Source organism: Ruditapes philippinarum, unplaced genomic scaffold, assembly GCF_026571515.1.
Source record: "Ruditapes philippinarum isolate M1 unplaced genomic scaffold, ASM2657151v2 ctg842_1_1_1_1, whole genome shotgun sequence".
NCBI classification, from domain to species: Eukaryota; Metazoa; Mollusca; class Bivalvia; order Venerida; family Veneridae; genus Ruditapes; species Ruditapes philippinarum.
Genome location: NW_026866721.1, coordinates 591,174 through 607,532, shown reverse-complemented (window position 1 = coordinate 607,532; position 16,359 = coordinate 591,174). Strand labels below are relative to the sequence as shown.

General features: G+C 31.5%; 1 protein-coding gene across 1 annotated transcript; it reads right to left on the bottom strand.

The window, feature by feature from the left end:
- Positions 1 to 9,448: 9,448 nt before the first annotated feature.
- LOC132733495 (uncharacterized) lies at positions 9,449 to 13,951 on the bottom strand. The gene is made up of 5 exons (XM_060720146.1): positions 13,628 to 13,951; positions 11,796 to 11,885; positions 11,248 to 11,286; positions 10,999 to 11,076; positions 9,449 to 10,558 (listed from the first exon to the last, which is right to left on the bottom strand). The coding sequence occupies exons 1-5, from the start codon at positions 13,829 to 13,831 to the stop codon at positions 10,394 to 10,396; spliced, it is 576 nt and encodes a 191-aa protein (XP_060576129.1). The 5' UTR covers positions 13,832 to 13,951; the 3' UTR covers positions 9,449 to 10,393.
- Positions 13,952 to 16,359: the final 2,408 nt, after the last annotated feature.

The window sequence follows — 16,359 nt, the reverse complement described above, 5'->3', positions numbered from 1 at the left end:
TTTTGTCATTGCTGTTTAACAATTCATAAAATTTGAATACAGATGGTCTTTTATATATATTATCATTGACATACTTTGCTCTAAGATTTCGATAACAAGGACATATACATACAAAGTGGTAAATATCTTCTATGTCATGCAAGTTACAGTTTAAACAAATTCGTTCATGTCTAGGTATTCTGTTTTCCCCGAATCTTCCGGTATGAATGCGAAGAGAGTGAGCAGAAATACGTAACCTGGTAATGAAAAATCTTAAATTAAAGGGTACTATGTCTAAATAGTTTTCATATGTAAAGGATCTTTTAAAATGTGTGTATTCATCAAGGATACCATTTCTGCTAACTGCACCAAACCATTCTTGTTTAAAACAATCAATCATTCTAGTTTTAAATACAACTTGGAAATGTTTTAAAGATAAACTATCATAACTATTTACAAATATATTAGAAAATCCATAATCGTCTAGAATCTTTTTTACTCGACTTATCCAATTTGTATGACCTTTCTAAACTATCTTGCATCGCTAAATTATACAATTTGTTAATAATAATATTTTCAGAAATTAACAATTTTACACCAAAATTTAATAATCTTACAATAACGTAAAATATACAAAGGATATCGCTCAAGCTCACCATATACAGCATTATTGCTCGAATTAATAGGTACTTTAAGTATACGTTTACAAAACTTTAAATGTAACCGTTCGATTTCCTTAGACTTGCTAAAACCACATACTTCACTGCCATACAATAATATCGAACCTACAAAAGAGTCAAACAATTGACAGAGTACTTTTTAATCTTAGCGGTAATTTTTTACAATTATATAATAACACATTTAAAGCTTTTAATGCTTTGCCAGATAAATATTCATTATTAAGGTCAAAAATTACCATTGTAGGAAAATAACGTTCCTAAATAATTAAAACTGTCTACAACTTCAATGTCTGCGCCATTATATGTCCATTTTTCATCTCTTTTTAATCTTCCTCTTTTTCTAAATACCATAATTTTTGTTTTTAACACATTAACTTCAATGCTCCATTTAGTACAATAGCTATATAGTAAAATCAAGATTGTGCTGCAATTCTTCAGGTGTTTTTTCCAAAAATAGCCATATCATCAGCAAATAACAATAAAATAATAACTATGTCATCTATTAACAAACCGCTGTTTATACTATCCTGTAAAAATAATTCTATATCGTCGAGGAATAATGATACTAAAACTGGTGACATTATCTCCCCTTGTCTTAATCCAATAGAGTATTCAAAAAACTCAGAAAAAGAATTGCAGTGTTTAACACATGACTTTACAACATCATACATATCTTTAATTATTCTAAGAACTTTACCTTGGACTCCGGATTTAAAAAGCTTAAGCCATAGTGCGTTTCTGTATATAGAATCAAAACATTTCTTTAAGTCGATAAAACCTACGTACAACCTTTTATTATGATTAAGATAGTGCTCAATTAAAGTGTATAAAGAAAATATTGCATCTATAGTTGAACTACCATTTCTAAAACCAAATTATGCATCCGTTATTCCCTGATTCCTTGCACAAAAAGATTCAATACTGATGTAAATAGCTTTGATAAACAACTTAACAGTGTGACACCTCTATAATTGTTGACGTCATTTTTATCACCTTTCTTGTAAAACTGTATAATAATTCCTTCTTTCAATTTTTCTGGAAATACTCATGATTCTAAATTACGTTAAAAGTATCACATATGAACGGCATCAAAATATCAATAGTTTCTAAAAACTATTCACTTAAAAGACAATCATTTTCATATGCTTTATTTGTTTTTTATTTTTTAACAGCTTTCATAATTTCGTCAGATCATATGGGGTGGTCAAATTCGACATTAACAGAGCAACTGTCAAAATCATGAGTAACACTAAATTGTTCAGCTTCTTCATTTTGACATGAAAAAATGTCATCTTCAAGTTTTGAAAAAAAATTGAAAAAAATCATCTTGCGTAATTGAATTTGCTGACTTAAAGTTCTTCTTTTTAAAATTATTTCCAAAAAGCTTTTGGTTTACAAAGTATAAGTTTTTCAATTTATTCTAATTTTCTAATCTTATACTGAGTTTTCTTTTTTTGTATCAACTTCTTATACTTTTGTTTACAATCACAATAATGAATTCTACTAATATTTGATTTACAATTGTTAAAAACCCTTAAAGCCTCTAGATTACAGTTTCTAGCGCTAACACATTCTCCATCAAACCACTCAGCGTTACTAACAGAAGGCGAATCTATAAAACATGTCGTTTTTTATTCTTTATAAGTTTTCAAAAAATATTTGTCAGCAGCATCTTTAACAATATTCGTAAACCCTGATACAACTTCATTTATACAATTTTCTGTTGGTTCAATACCATGTACTAATTGATTTAATAGTGGCAATTGGCCAATAAGACTGGCTCTAAATGAATCCCTATGTACCTGTGACCACTTATATTTAGAAACATATATATCATCATCATAGTCGATAACATTATTACAACTGAGTGAAAATGTAATTGGTGCATGGTCACTACATTCATTCATAGATTTAACGGTAAAACACGTGATATTAGAAAAGTTACATTCTTTACATAATAGATAATCCACCACCGACGCACCGTTACGGGACACATATGTAAATAAACCTTGATCATTGCCAATTCTACCGTTAACAATTCTCACGCAGGAGGATTTGCAAACATCGAGAAGTCTTAACCCAAAACTATTACACTTTGTATCAAAAGAGGCCCTGTCACTATAAACATCTGGAATATAATCTTGATCATCAAATAATTCATTAACATTATCATGTCTAATTAAATCCGGCTTTAAACCAACTCTACTATTTAAATCGCCGCACACATATACATCGCCAAACTCACTATAATAACTTATATCAGTCTCCAAAAATTCAAAAAAAATCTATATTTACAACATTATATGCTGGCGAACCTTCAGGCCATAAATAGATTCCACAAATGTATATGTCATTATTCGTTTTAAAAAAACGTATGGTCAAGTTTTAACCAAATCATAGAATCATGCCTATTTTTCAAAATTTCAATGCCATCTTTAATCGAGTCCTTATAGTATAGCACTACACCACCACTACTTCTCCTTGCCTGTCTATGTTGAAATTTTCTGTTAAAATTGTGACATGAATAACCAGCCAACTCAATTTTACTATAAGAACACGTCCATGACTCAAATAAAAATATAATGTCATTTTCAGCTATGATACTTATAAACTCACTGCATTCCATTTTGGCCCTCGAAAGTCCATTTACGTTCCATGACAATACCTTTACTTCCCCCTCCGCAACCCCCTAGTCTTTAACTGCTTTCCCATCTATATACAAAGTGTCATACGCGATCCAAGCTCTCTTGTCTTCTTTCCTCGCAGCTTTCATCCTAGGAACGAGCTTTTTTCTCTTTTCAACCACCTCTCTCGGAAACTGTTCACTGACGTAGTAAGCACTGCCTTCCAAAGTCTTCCATTGTTTTCTCACAAATTCCTTGTCCTTGTATTCAAGGAATTTAGCCACAATTGTTCAGCACTTACCATCTTGTTTAGAGCATAAAGCACAACGTGTTGTTTTGAACAGTGTTTACAATGACGTTTGAAATTAAGGATTTTGACGTTACGCTAATTAGCTTCAATATCTGACGTCGCGTCATAACATTTTAAATATATCGATGGTCGCATCAAATACTGTAAAGGACCATAAAGCGACATTATTGACGGACTCTTCCGGGACACACGAGAAGAACCACCGAGGACTTCCTTACATGAAACAGTTCAGCATTTGAATTTCACATCTACCATTGACTGCATTAACACGTCGAAGGTACCCAACCCGAATTCCCATGAATCTATCATTGTATAATATTTCGTAAACTTCTTTAAAAAAATTTAAATATTTTTTTTTTCTAAAAATAATTAATCAAATAACGAACAAATCATCATCAACATAAGTACATGTATAATATTTAGACATTGTTGTATTAGATATTTTATTCATTAATGACATTTGCGTCATAATTTAATTATAACAAAATATTGATGATAAAAACACTAAATTATATATATGAACCATGTATACTATGCATTAATTAATTACTAAATAACATTAGATCGACGAAACCACTTTCGCACCTCTTCCTAAATTAAGTTTGCCGAACCGGTAGTTCGACGAAACCACCATAATTCGTGTAGGTTGTGGAAGTCAAAAGAAAATCTCAAAAGTTAGTTCGATTCGAACCCATGACGGATTAGTCCGATGCTTTTACCCATAAGCTAAGACCCTCTATCTCCATCTTCACTTCTTGACCGCTGTAATTAATTGAATATGGATATAATGCTGGATCAATGCACCCAATCTCCATGCAGTGACTTTCATCCAAACTCCTCACAGTGATTACCTCCCTTGGCAGAATTGTAATCACTGCCTTCACAGACGTCACATGATGATGAAAGTCACATGACGTAACGTCGAAATTCAAATGAAAATATCGACCGTTACATAGAAAATCTAACGTCATTTTTCTCTTTCTGATTTATTTTTAACTTTTTGTACCTACGTCCGTTATATTTTATAAAAAAAAATCAAAAGTATACAAAACAATGAAAAATAAATTAAAAAGCTAAAAAATATAAATATCAAAATATTGATATTTCAATGTTTGTGATGGCAGAGCGGTTACGTCACGCTTTGCTACTTTAAGTTTTCGAAATTATTTTTTATATTAGTTTACATCTAATACATTATAGTCTTGAAACATTAGCAAAACCGTGTTTACTTTTTAAAATAAATATAAAAATTGAAAAAATTCATATCGTCAAAAATCTTGACGAAAATGTTGTGATGGCAGAGATCTAATCCTGCTGTAAGGGGAGATCACTGCGTAGGAGATTGACTTTCATCATCATGTGACGTCTTTGAAGGCAGTGATTACAATTCTGCCAAGGGAGGTAATCACTGAGGAGTTTGCACTGCACCAGCATATAAGACAGCGTATGGAGCAATTATACCGTCCTTGTGACGTTAAGTCGTCATTTCGTCAAACTGATTTTGTGAAAGGGATGCGATGCTGATTTGTCAACCTAACAGTTGATGGGTAGTAACACTAGACTTTCATAGAAATAATTTCACAAACTATAAACTCTTCATTGCGATTATTCAGTTCATACTACAATATTTTTTTTGTTGTTTTGTTTAGAATGAGAGCATATTTAATTCAAAATAGAGTAATGATCCAAAAAGTTAACATTTTAAATTCAGTTGACGAAATGACGGGTTGACAAACAACTTTGTTTGATGCTTACCAATCACAGACAAGTGCAATTATAAATTACAACTTATCTGCTTCCGTAATTTACGTGGGTTGAAAGTGCCATTCATTATGTGTTTATTGCTTCCTTTTGGTTATTTCACAATATTATACATTCAAATACATTTTTAAAATGTTCATGAAAATTAGCATGAATCTGGAGGCGTACTGCTTTAAGAATGGCATAAATCTCGCCACAAGCTTACCTATATCATGTCCCTTGACTCGTGTAAAATTCCAGCAGGACTTATGTAAAATGGCGGCTCGAGTAAGATCCGATGTATATAATCGTGACGTTATAAACATTTACGTCGTTGCGTCATTAACATTACGTTGTTTCCATATGATTTACGTCAATTCCAAGATAACAAAACGTGAGCTATACAGACGATTTTCTTTCAGTCAACATATTTAAATGTTTTAGAAGACTTTCAAGCTAGAAGTTAAGGATATTGTAACATTTTATAAATATATATGTGTTACATTATGAAAACAATATTTTAAATAACAAGAATGTAAATTATGCAGTTCTTGGCTAAAATAACAATAAAACATATCTGATATTGCTAACCAATTGCGTTAGATATTAATTCATATGAAATTATACATGTATAAAACCAAAATACGTGTAAATACTATAATATAGAAATTTGACTCAGTTTGTGCATTTCGTATATTGATATTTGTTTGAATTTAATGAAATACTCTGAACTGAACATATCCAAATTTCTAACGGGTGTGTAGATATCAGTTAGTAATATCAGTTAGTCCCAATGCAGTCCATTAACTACTAGTATTTAGTCCAGTCAGCCGGATTGCTTAAATTATTTCAGTTTATTTGCTTTGTAAAATTTACCATACACCTTTCATACCTATAACTATTTATCACAATGATTAAGGAAAGTTTATAGTAAATGACAACAATATAATATTATGGTAGTCAGCACATATTGACTATGTATGTAAATTATTCACAGATGACATCAACAAGAAATTATAAAGTGAAAGTACAACTCAGGGTGTTCAAGTCTCTAGAATGTTATCCGGGTGGGGCAAATATTTCACGTGCCAAGTGTCAATTTTCCACGTGCAGATAAAGTAGAATCAAAAACCCTCCGAAATACGTGCCACCACGGAACATTGGGCTAATACATTGTAAAAGAATGGTACCTGCCACAGTTAAAGCAGACGGTATGCTGCCTTTTTTAAATTCATATAATTACATCTACAGAGGTATTTTAGTCATTGGAGGGCGGGTAATTAAGGGTATTCAAACTGAAAATTGTTTCTTTTAAATACAATGTATATAGTTGATATGATAAAGTACATTTTAAAGTTGTGACAATTCTTTCAAGATATTTATACAAATTAAGTCGGAATTAAATATTTATCCACCGCCTGCGTGGTCGAGGGGTTAGAGTCGATGACTTCTAATCCAGTTACCTCTCTGGCGTGGGTTCGATGCCCGGGAGATGCTTTGGTAGTTTAGCACGGAGGAAGGTAGTCTAGTATTGGTGTAACACTCCAGGAACGATGGTAAGGAAAGTGCCCGCCTATATGACTGAAATACTGTTGAGAAAAGTCGTAAAATGAAACAAACAAACAAACAAATTTTTTTATCCCATTTGTTGGTATTTTGAATTTTCTAAGTAATTGTTCTTAGTTGAATTTTAAATCGGTAACTATGAAAAACTTTAAAATTTCAGATATAATCACAACAGGAGCTGACGACAACCCGGATATCCCTCCACATGCAACAAAAAGCAACACTGACACTGCTTGTGATACAGAGAAAGCCAACACATCTCCAGGTGCTACAGAGTACATTAGCAATAATAACCTTGATGTTGAGATAGCAAATTCCGTTCATAGTTCCCCAGACAACGACAGCAACCCTCCGGTATTACCAGAAAATAACAACGCCATACGTGCTGCAGAGGAGTGCAAAACCCTTACTGGTGCAGAGATTAACGATGATGTTTCAAGTGCAAATGAAAACAACAAGAACAAGCTCCAATGTGCTACGCAGGACAAGGACGAAGTTGCATGTGCTACAAAGGACAGCAGCAACGCTCTACGTACAACAGAGAACAATGATATTTCAGGTACTATTTTAATGTCTTGGTCATAAAGCCAAAGTTTTCTTTTCTTAATTTCGTTATTCTTTTAAAATAAACTCCCTAGAGGGTGGATCCAAATTGCTATATAGTGAAAACAAAACGCATGCTTTATACGATATTGATGTTCTCTACGTACCCTTCAAGCAAAATACTTGTTACTAATCCTTTTAATTGAATTCATTTTTTATGATACTGAACATAATTTACATTACATTCAATATTGATATGTAAACAATGTCACATATATTTCAGGAATTGACGTCATTCGCGAGAAAGATTCCACAGGACGAATGGACGATGACATTACAAAGAAGCTTTGTCACAACGCTGGTCAGTTCAGATTTGGAAAGAAAACCCTGGTCTTTGCTGTTTCTGGAATCTCTTTGATTTCTGCCTTAGGATATTTTGCTTTTTTTAAAGATAAAAAAGCTTAGAATGAAATTATTTATTAAATCGATTCTTTATTATTCAAAGCTGTGTTTTGGTTTTATTATTATCCTCCCAGATAACAATGTTTTTTTGGTTTTTTTTTTTAAAATTTGGGTAGAAAAACTGCCATTGGCTTATTAAGTGGTCATCAAAATCAATCCCAGAAAAATCTCTACCGAAAATTTCTTTAAAGTCTTATTGCAAAAACTTTGTTTCATAAGATGTGCTACTATAGTTAAAAAGAGTATATTTTTATATTGTATATGATATGTAAATTAGCACCATTATATTTTAAGCAATTGTACATGTATAATAATGTACATGTGTACATACAAAAGAAAGTTGGAAAAAGTTAATACAAAAATATATATGGTCCTGCTCTGAAATAATGCTTTTTGACTAAATGGTAACTCAATTAGTAAGTGTAAAAAGTGAATATGTAAAATGGCATATTTCTATGAACAGTTATATATGAATGAATTTAATTGCAGATATAATTTTTTTTTGGGGGGGGGGGAAGTGAAAATAGGACAATGTTATTTTTTAAGAAGTAGTCTAGCTGAATCAATATCGATAAAAAAATCAAATTATTACAACTACTGAATATGCTGTTAGTACTAATAATGACTGAGAGGCAGGTTACAGTAAATCTGTGAAAAAGTTGTTTGACTCAATACTGCATTTCTTAAGAAATCCAAAAATATAAAACTGAAATAAAAATTCCCATGTGTATATAAATTTTGATCCTGGTCCTCTTTATAACTGGACAATTTGTTGTTATTCTTGTGGATTGAATTCCCCATATCTGATATCTATCCTACAATGAAATTCAAATTAATATCTCTGCACATTATGAAATATGATCTTAACACAATTTACAAAATTAATAATGGGAAATAACGTGAAAAGTTATCATTCTTATGCACTGCACACTTTCTCAGTCCGATATATCAACCAGTGAAGTTTCAATGTTAAAACGAAGCTTGAAAAATAACAAAAGATCTTGTTTAAAATTAACAATAAAGCGTCCTGGTATACTTTGCAAATCCAGAGGTTTCGCTAGCTCTCCTTTTTTATGCGTTGAATGTTTAAGACATTTGGGCAATCATTACTTGTGATAGAGTTAAACACTGATTATTTACACCTTCCGATTCGGTACCCCTGCTTCCTTGTACTGTAATACATGTATAAGCCTTTCTAATTAATTGTCATTTTATTGCTTTTATTGAATATCTTTATCTTAAATTTTTAACAGTATTTCGAACACCATCTCCTTGCACGGTCCTTGCCCATTCTTGTTGCTGTTCAGTGTCTTACTTGGCCTGCGGAGTTTCCTGAATGAACGTTGCTCTGTCTTGTTGATCCTTGTTTTCATCTCTTAAACCTTGCCTTCCTATTGTGTAAAAGTATAATTCTTGTCATTAGAGGTTTATTACAGAATTACACTGTTTGAAAAAAGTATTTGTGAAAAAAGTACAAAATATAGAGAAATTCATTTTATTACCGAGTTTTGTATTATTCAAAATTGACAATGGATATTGTAGATATTTGCTTTTCCTAATAGGAAATGATAAAAATAATTTGTCCTGTAAAATTGAAATCAAATAATAACATTTGCATTTTTCGGACGAAAATAGTATGGTTTTACAGTGTCTGTGAGGGGATCATTTCTATGTTTTATGCACAAAATTATTTATATGTCGACACATCATGTCACCACATACACTTGCTTGTCACATGCACATGCATAACTTGATTGTATAACACATGTTTAACTTATTGTATAACACATGCACATGAATAACTTGATTTTATAACGCATGTGTAACTTGTTGTACAACACATGCACATTTATAACTTGATTCACGGAATATAAATCCGTGCTTGATTGTATAACACATTAATAACTTGATTGCATAACACATGTATAACTTATTGTATAACACATGCACATGATTGTAGAACACAATTGTAACTTATTGTACAAAACATGCACATTTATAACTTGATTGTATAACACATTTATAACTTGATTGTAAAACACATGTATAACTTGATTGTATAACAAATGAATAACTTGATTGCATAACACACGTATAACTTATTGTATAACACATGTACATGAATAACTTCATTGTATAAAACATGTAAAACTTGATTGTATAACACATGAATGACTTGATTGCTTAACAACTTATTGTATAACAACTCATGCACATGAATATCTTGATTGTATAATACATGTATAACTTAATGTATATCACATGTGTAATTTTATTGTATAATATATGTATTACTTGATTGTATTACACATGCATAACTTGATTGTATAGCACATGTCTAACTTGATTGCAAGATACATATATAACTTGATTGTTTGACACATGTTTAACTTTGTATATCTTGATGTATAATATTTGTAATAAGTTTCATATTTCACATATAGATCTACATGGAATATTGAAACTCAAATAGTTTCGTTTGAATATACTTAGGTCAATTGATACTGATCCTCTTTCAAAATATCATTCTCCAATAACGTACAAAGACACGATGCCCCATTTTTCATTTCGTGAGCGCCGTAAACATTACTTGGGACTGTCAACCTGGTATAGTTCTGTTTTAAGTACGATTCAAATAGCCGCTCTGTATATTCCTGGAAAATAAGAAAACGAATGAGACAAACAAAAATATAATGACATCATCCATACAAGTTTTAGATGTTTTTCACGGACTTGTAATAAAAGATTTTAACACATATTTAAGAAATAAAAAAAGCCAAATCGGATCTTTTCTTAATATCAACCATTATTTACGGTGATCCGTTTGGACAATGGTGATTTTTAATTAAGTATGTACCCGCGATGCACAATGGTACGACGGTGCAAATGCGATGGTACGATGGTGAAAACACGATGATACGATGGTGAAAAAGCGATGGTACGATGGTGAAATCGCGATGACGCGATAGTACGATAGTGAAAACGCGATGTTACATAACATATTCGAGGATTTAAATATACTTGCTTTCTTGCCATATCAACGAATTAATCTTAATTGTAAGATGATACAAGTGAAAAAAAGAAATCAACATACAATGTCTGTTTCTCCCTCTCCGGGAGTCACGAGCTTAGTAAGGGATTTGAGATTCCGACATCTTCGTTCAAACACACCCTTGAAAAAAAATTGATTGAAATTCAATTATATACGAATGTTCGTCTTTAAGAGTTGAAATAAAACTTACGTAAAAAGTATTTCTTTCAAATGTATTTTAACTGACAATTCAAATATCAGCAGTTGAAGATCTTTATAAATGTACAAATGAGTTATAACAGTATACTACACCTGACATGGCTTTGGATCAAAGCGTACAATGTCCAAATACTGTAAGAAATGTGTTAAGGTGGAAATGTAGCTATATTTCTAAAAATTAAAAGATTAACATCATAACAGATTCTTTATTAATCAGTTTAGTCATTCTCTGTTTATCAAATGTTTCTATTACTTGTATTCAAGGAATAAACCGCTATCATACAAAGCACACTGACGCTTTCAATCTAACAGAACATATTAGAATGTTTATCAACCAAAGCTACGGCCCTTTATTAATCAATGCAGAATGTCGATGTCAATTAAGGCAATCATTCTCTGCCGATCAGAGAAAGGGTTCCATATCAATCATTGCAACCACTTTGAGCATCACAGCAAACGTTCTTAGTTAATGAATGGACTAAGTGTCTGTCGATAAATGCGATTAAGTTCGGGAACGAGTTAGAATGATCATTAAATATTTAATTTATCCATAATTGAGAATGTAATAAAACTGTAAGTGAAATCATTAAACTGCAATATAATCTCGAATATAATTATTAATAAAAACAATATAAGGATACACCGTCTCGAAAACATACAAAGTATTTGTCTGCTCTTATGGTTTCTTTGTTAATTCTCAACCAAAGCTCCATGTTCAACTTCTTTATCGACTGTAAAAACAATGGTATTTATTAATATAAGGCTCGTGTGCTCTTCAATAAAATCCGGGATGTGCAAATAGATAACAAATTGAATTTATTAAACGGTTTGATGGTAAATATATAACATGTTCAAAGGAACCAAAACTGATTTAACATTGATAGTTAAATCTACGTTTCATATTGAATTATATCATAAAACAAGAGGGCCATGATAGCCCTGAATAGCTTGAATCGCTCAACAGAAACAGCTGTTTTTCAGTGTTAGAAATAATTTTTTAAATGAAAGTGCCGAAAGCCAAGTTCAGCTTAATTTCAACTAACCCCTCTAGTTACTAGTATATAGTGTTTTTTGTTGTCTTTTTACCTTTAGAATAACAAATGGAACCTTTCACAAAGGGCCCAATGTAATTGTTACTGTACATCTGACATTTAAAGCATGTCAACTCACGCTTTCTTATTTCCTTTCATACTGGAGCCTTTTAAGCTCCTTTTTCGTTTAGTCAATTTTAATCAAGATAACAGTTTGGCTATTAAACAACTCAAAAAACAAAACCTGCAGAACAGAGGAAAAAAAGGAATGAACTTCTTTCGTGAAAAATGAACTTGCTTGGAGGAACAGTAAATATCGTGACTTATTTGCCAAGCCAATTTTCAACTTTGCCGGACAAGTTGACAATTGCTTATTTTTAACACTTTTCTTTTTAAAGTACAATCATTAAAAATTTATTTGTAATATGTATATTCGTACCGTATGAGGTAAGCAATTCAATTCAAGACCAGGCGTATTTGAACATACAGTGGTGAGGGGAAATGGTTTAAAACATGGTTCCCACGGTAGCCTCTTTAATAATATTTCTGCTTATATTGAAAATAATACATGAAGTGGCAGTTGTGGTTCTTGTTAACAAGTACTTAAAGGATGTGACTTAGAAAGCAAAACATAGTAAGAAATAGAAAGACGAAATCAGTATTTCAACTATTTATTAAGAAAAACTATTTGAAGGTTTTCCTATGTCTAGCTCTCGATGCCCCTAAAAGGGACCAATTACATTAATTTGAGCAAATTTGAAAAAGAAAGATCTAAGAAAGCTACGAATAAAGTATCAGCTCAGTAGAAGATGTTTACAGATCTTTTTTCTATTTTCAGCTCTAGTGGCCCCTAAAATGGAACATGTACAATCAAATTGATTTGAGCAAACTTGATAAAAACATTAAAAAGCCATTAAAGAGTTATACAAAAAATGTTTGGTGATCATTCATCCATCAATTGATTCAGTAGAAAAAGGTGTTTGAAAATTGTTTCTATAATAAACTTTAATATCCCCTAAATGGGGCCAATCAAATTAATGTGAGCACATTTAATAAACAACTACCTAAGAATGCTACAGACAAAGTTTGGTGATCATCCCGCAAATAGTTCAGTAGAATAAGTTGTTTTAAGGTTTTTATATATTTTATATATAGCTCTGTTGACCCATACAAGAGGCCAATTCAAACGATATGTGCAAATTAAAGTTAGACTTCATAAGGTTGCTACAGATCAAATTTGAAGTAAATTTGGCCAGCGGTTTCAGAGAAGAAGATGAAATTTGACGCATAACGACAGACACAAGAGCAACCCCCTTTGATGCATATATCTCAGCCTGAACCTCCGGTTCTTGTGAGCTTAAAACAAGGGCGGTATTTTAGAAGGAAACAATTGATGATACATTTCCAAATATTGACGCATAACATATACTGTTCGTATTTACCTTTTCTATCAAAGTGTACACATTTCCTTTCGATTTCTTGTTCTTGCCCAACGATCTTCCGATAAATATGCAGAAAATAACTATTATAGCTATACTGAAATATAAGGCTGCCGAAGTATTCTGCGATCTGCTGTTATCCATTTCATTTCCAAAAAAGAGAGCTACGTAGGCAAATATGAAACCAACATCTAAAAGACTAATCATGAAGAATACGAATGCAGTATATAGGGGAAGACTTTCAATAATATGTTTGTATTTAACATGGAACGAGCTGCTAACTAGAATTTGAATTTCATCAAATCTGGCATCTGATACCTGCAAAATTTCAAAAAAAAAATCACAAATCATCGTTATATATATTTCAAAATATGAACTATTATAATGGTGACTAACCAGTATTTCATCATGACAAACGATTAAGACAAATATCAAAACTGCCTTAAATATAAAAAGACTGCCCAACTCTTTCCATCTGACAATTTATCTAATTCTTGGAAGATATTTATAGATGTGTATGTGGGTCACTTGATTTTTCATGCAAAATTGATTATTAACTTGAAAACAATATTTGTAAAATGTAAAATTATTTTGACTTTTTACAAGAACACTTACCATTTCCGCATAGGTGTACTGTCACTTAAAACAGACTAAATAAAACGAAATCTTTTTAATAATTTTTCTCATTGCTTTAGAAGTACGTAATACTGTTTCTTTGTTCTCGTGAAGAGTTAATTTTTCATATGCAGATTAACGACTTTATTGCAAGTTGCTTTATCGGAGATACTTACCGATAACCCATTGTAATCAATACGGGTTGAAAGTTGTGGCGGGTGTACCTTTGCAAATTGAGTAGCAAAATGTTTATATTGGACACGGTAAATAAAGCGTATTCCGATAATGTCAAAATATGTCCGCCAATTTAGAATCAAATTTAGATTTCCCATTTGCATTAATTTAAAAATCAAACCCGAAATATTGTCAACAGACAGGCCATATGTTTTTCGTTTTTGTGCTTTTTAAATAAAAGAACTTAATAAACAGCGAATAAAAATATAGTTACGTCTCCCTTCCAAAGCATTCAGATTATATGAGCCGCGCCAAGTCAATTCATGGGCTATGCAATCTTGTTATTTGAAAATTTCACTTTTAGTTTAGAGGTAAACAAAGTAACTAGTAACAAAAGACAGACATAGTTAAGTAGTGATTTTTGAGCAAACAAAGCGAAGTTTAGCAAGAAAATGAGAAAAAAAGCAAATGCTCTCATCATTGTACCTAAAATATGATACGAAATAATATTATATAATATGATACAATATATAGAGGATATTTGTTTGTTTGTGTGTAAGATGAAATTTTATTTTATCGAGTGGGCTTTAAAAACAGTATTCTCACCAGTGGCGTAGCCACGAGTGAGAATACCGTTTATAAAGTTCACGAGATGAAATAAAATTACATCTTACACAACAAACAAACACATTTTCTTTTTATTTATGCTTAAAAACAAGTTAAAACGAAATTTCCTTGATATTAACTTTGATATTAAAAGCTGTTTTAGTGACAGTTTTACCCACTGGTAGCCTCTATTATGTACATGCAAAATACATACATTTTTAAAACTTGTGTATTTCACGGGTGGAAAATAATTGTGTTTGATTCAGAGGGATATCAATTGAATTTTTAAGTCATACACCTTTTTGGAATAAAGTTTAGGAAAAAACTTATTTGAGGATTGTAACAGACAGTAAATAAGTGTTGACAGATGTGTAAACATTCAAAAAGCGTCTTGGAATAAGGAAATTGGAAAACCTGGAATTTTTAAAAGGCTGCCTTACGAACGCTGGGTTGTTTACTTATTCTTCGGGCTGATGTCTGTCATTGCTTTTCAAGCTTTCATAAAGCATACGGCAGTTATTGCTCGCAGGATACTTAAATATGCCGAAATGTCATCAAGAGCAGTTTTGAGTGTGGAAGGAATGAATTTTTTAGACTGTAAAAATGAAACAAAAAAATAGAGACGATATTTGGTGATTGGTAATTTGAATGTTTTTCCTTGTATTACTTTTGACATTTAAGTTATTTATCAATTTTAGCAATGCTTTTCTCGAAACAGCCCTGACATTGTCAGAATTGTCAGCAAAAATAAAATTGAGTTACCACATGGGAAAATCTTTAAAAAAAGTAGTTTCGTCACTGAAAAGTGTGAAATTACATTTTTATAATTTTCACTGTGAAATTATCAAATATAATTTTTCTAGGATAAATCAGTAATTCACTGAAAAGCATAAAATAAAATATGATATAGATGACATTTTTGCTTGTTATGATTATTTCTACAGTACTCCTCTTCCAGACGAATCTACATTTGTTAATTGCATCGTGTCTATTCAAGTCATTTATATCCCGTTTCAAAGCCAAAGGAAGCAACGCGTTTTTAACTTTTTACTATTGAGAGAACGAAACAAGCGAGGAGCGTTAGTGACCGATCATAAGTTCTTCGTTGTAAAAGAGTTCTGGGTCATTTCATTCACACAACTGATGTATTGGCTTCAACAGTCAATCCATCACAAGAGTCGACATTATTATTATTATTGTGTCTTTCTATTTATAATTAAACTTCCGGCTCCTCTACTTCGAATTTTGTTCATAACAATATTTATAAATTGTGTTTAGCCTTAGACCGAATGTTGAAATGCCAAACTCGTGCAATATAAAGCTTTAAGATGCTTGTGAAG

Bases quoted from the DNA above. Each gene is read 5' to 3' on its own strand.
- LOC132733495 (XM_060720146.1), bottom strand. From the start codon at position 13,831: ATGATTAGTCTTTTAGATGTTGGTTTCATATTTGCCTACGTAGCTCTC. The intron at 11,886-13,627 runs GTAAATACGAAC...TTGTTTTTACAG, and splicing joins TGTACACTTTGATAGAAAAG to TCGATAAAGAAGTTGAACAT. The intron at 10,559-10,998 runs GTATGTTGATTT...CTTATTTTCCAG, and splicing joins GAGAGGGAGAAACAGACATT to GAATATACAGAGCGGCTATT.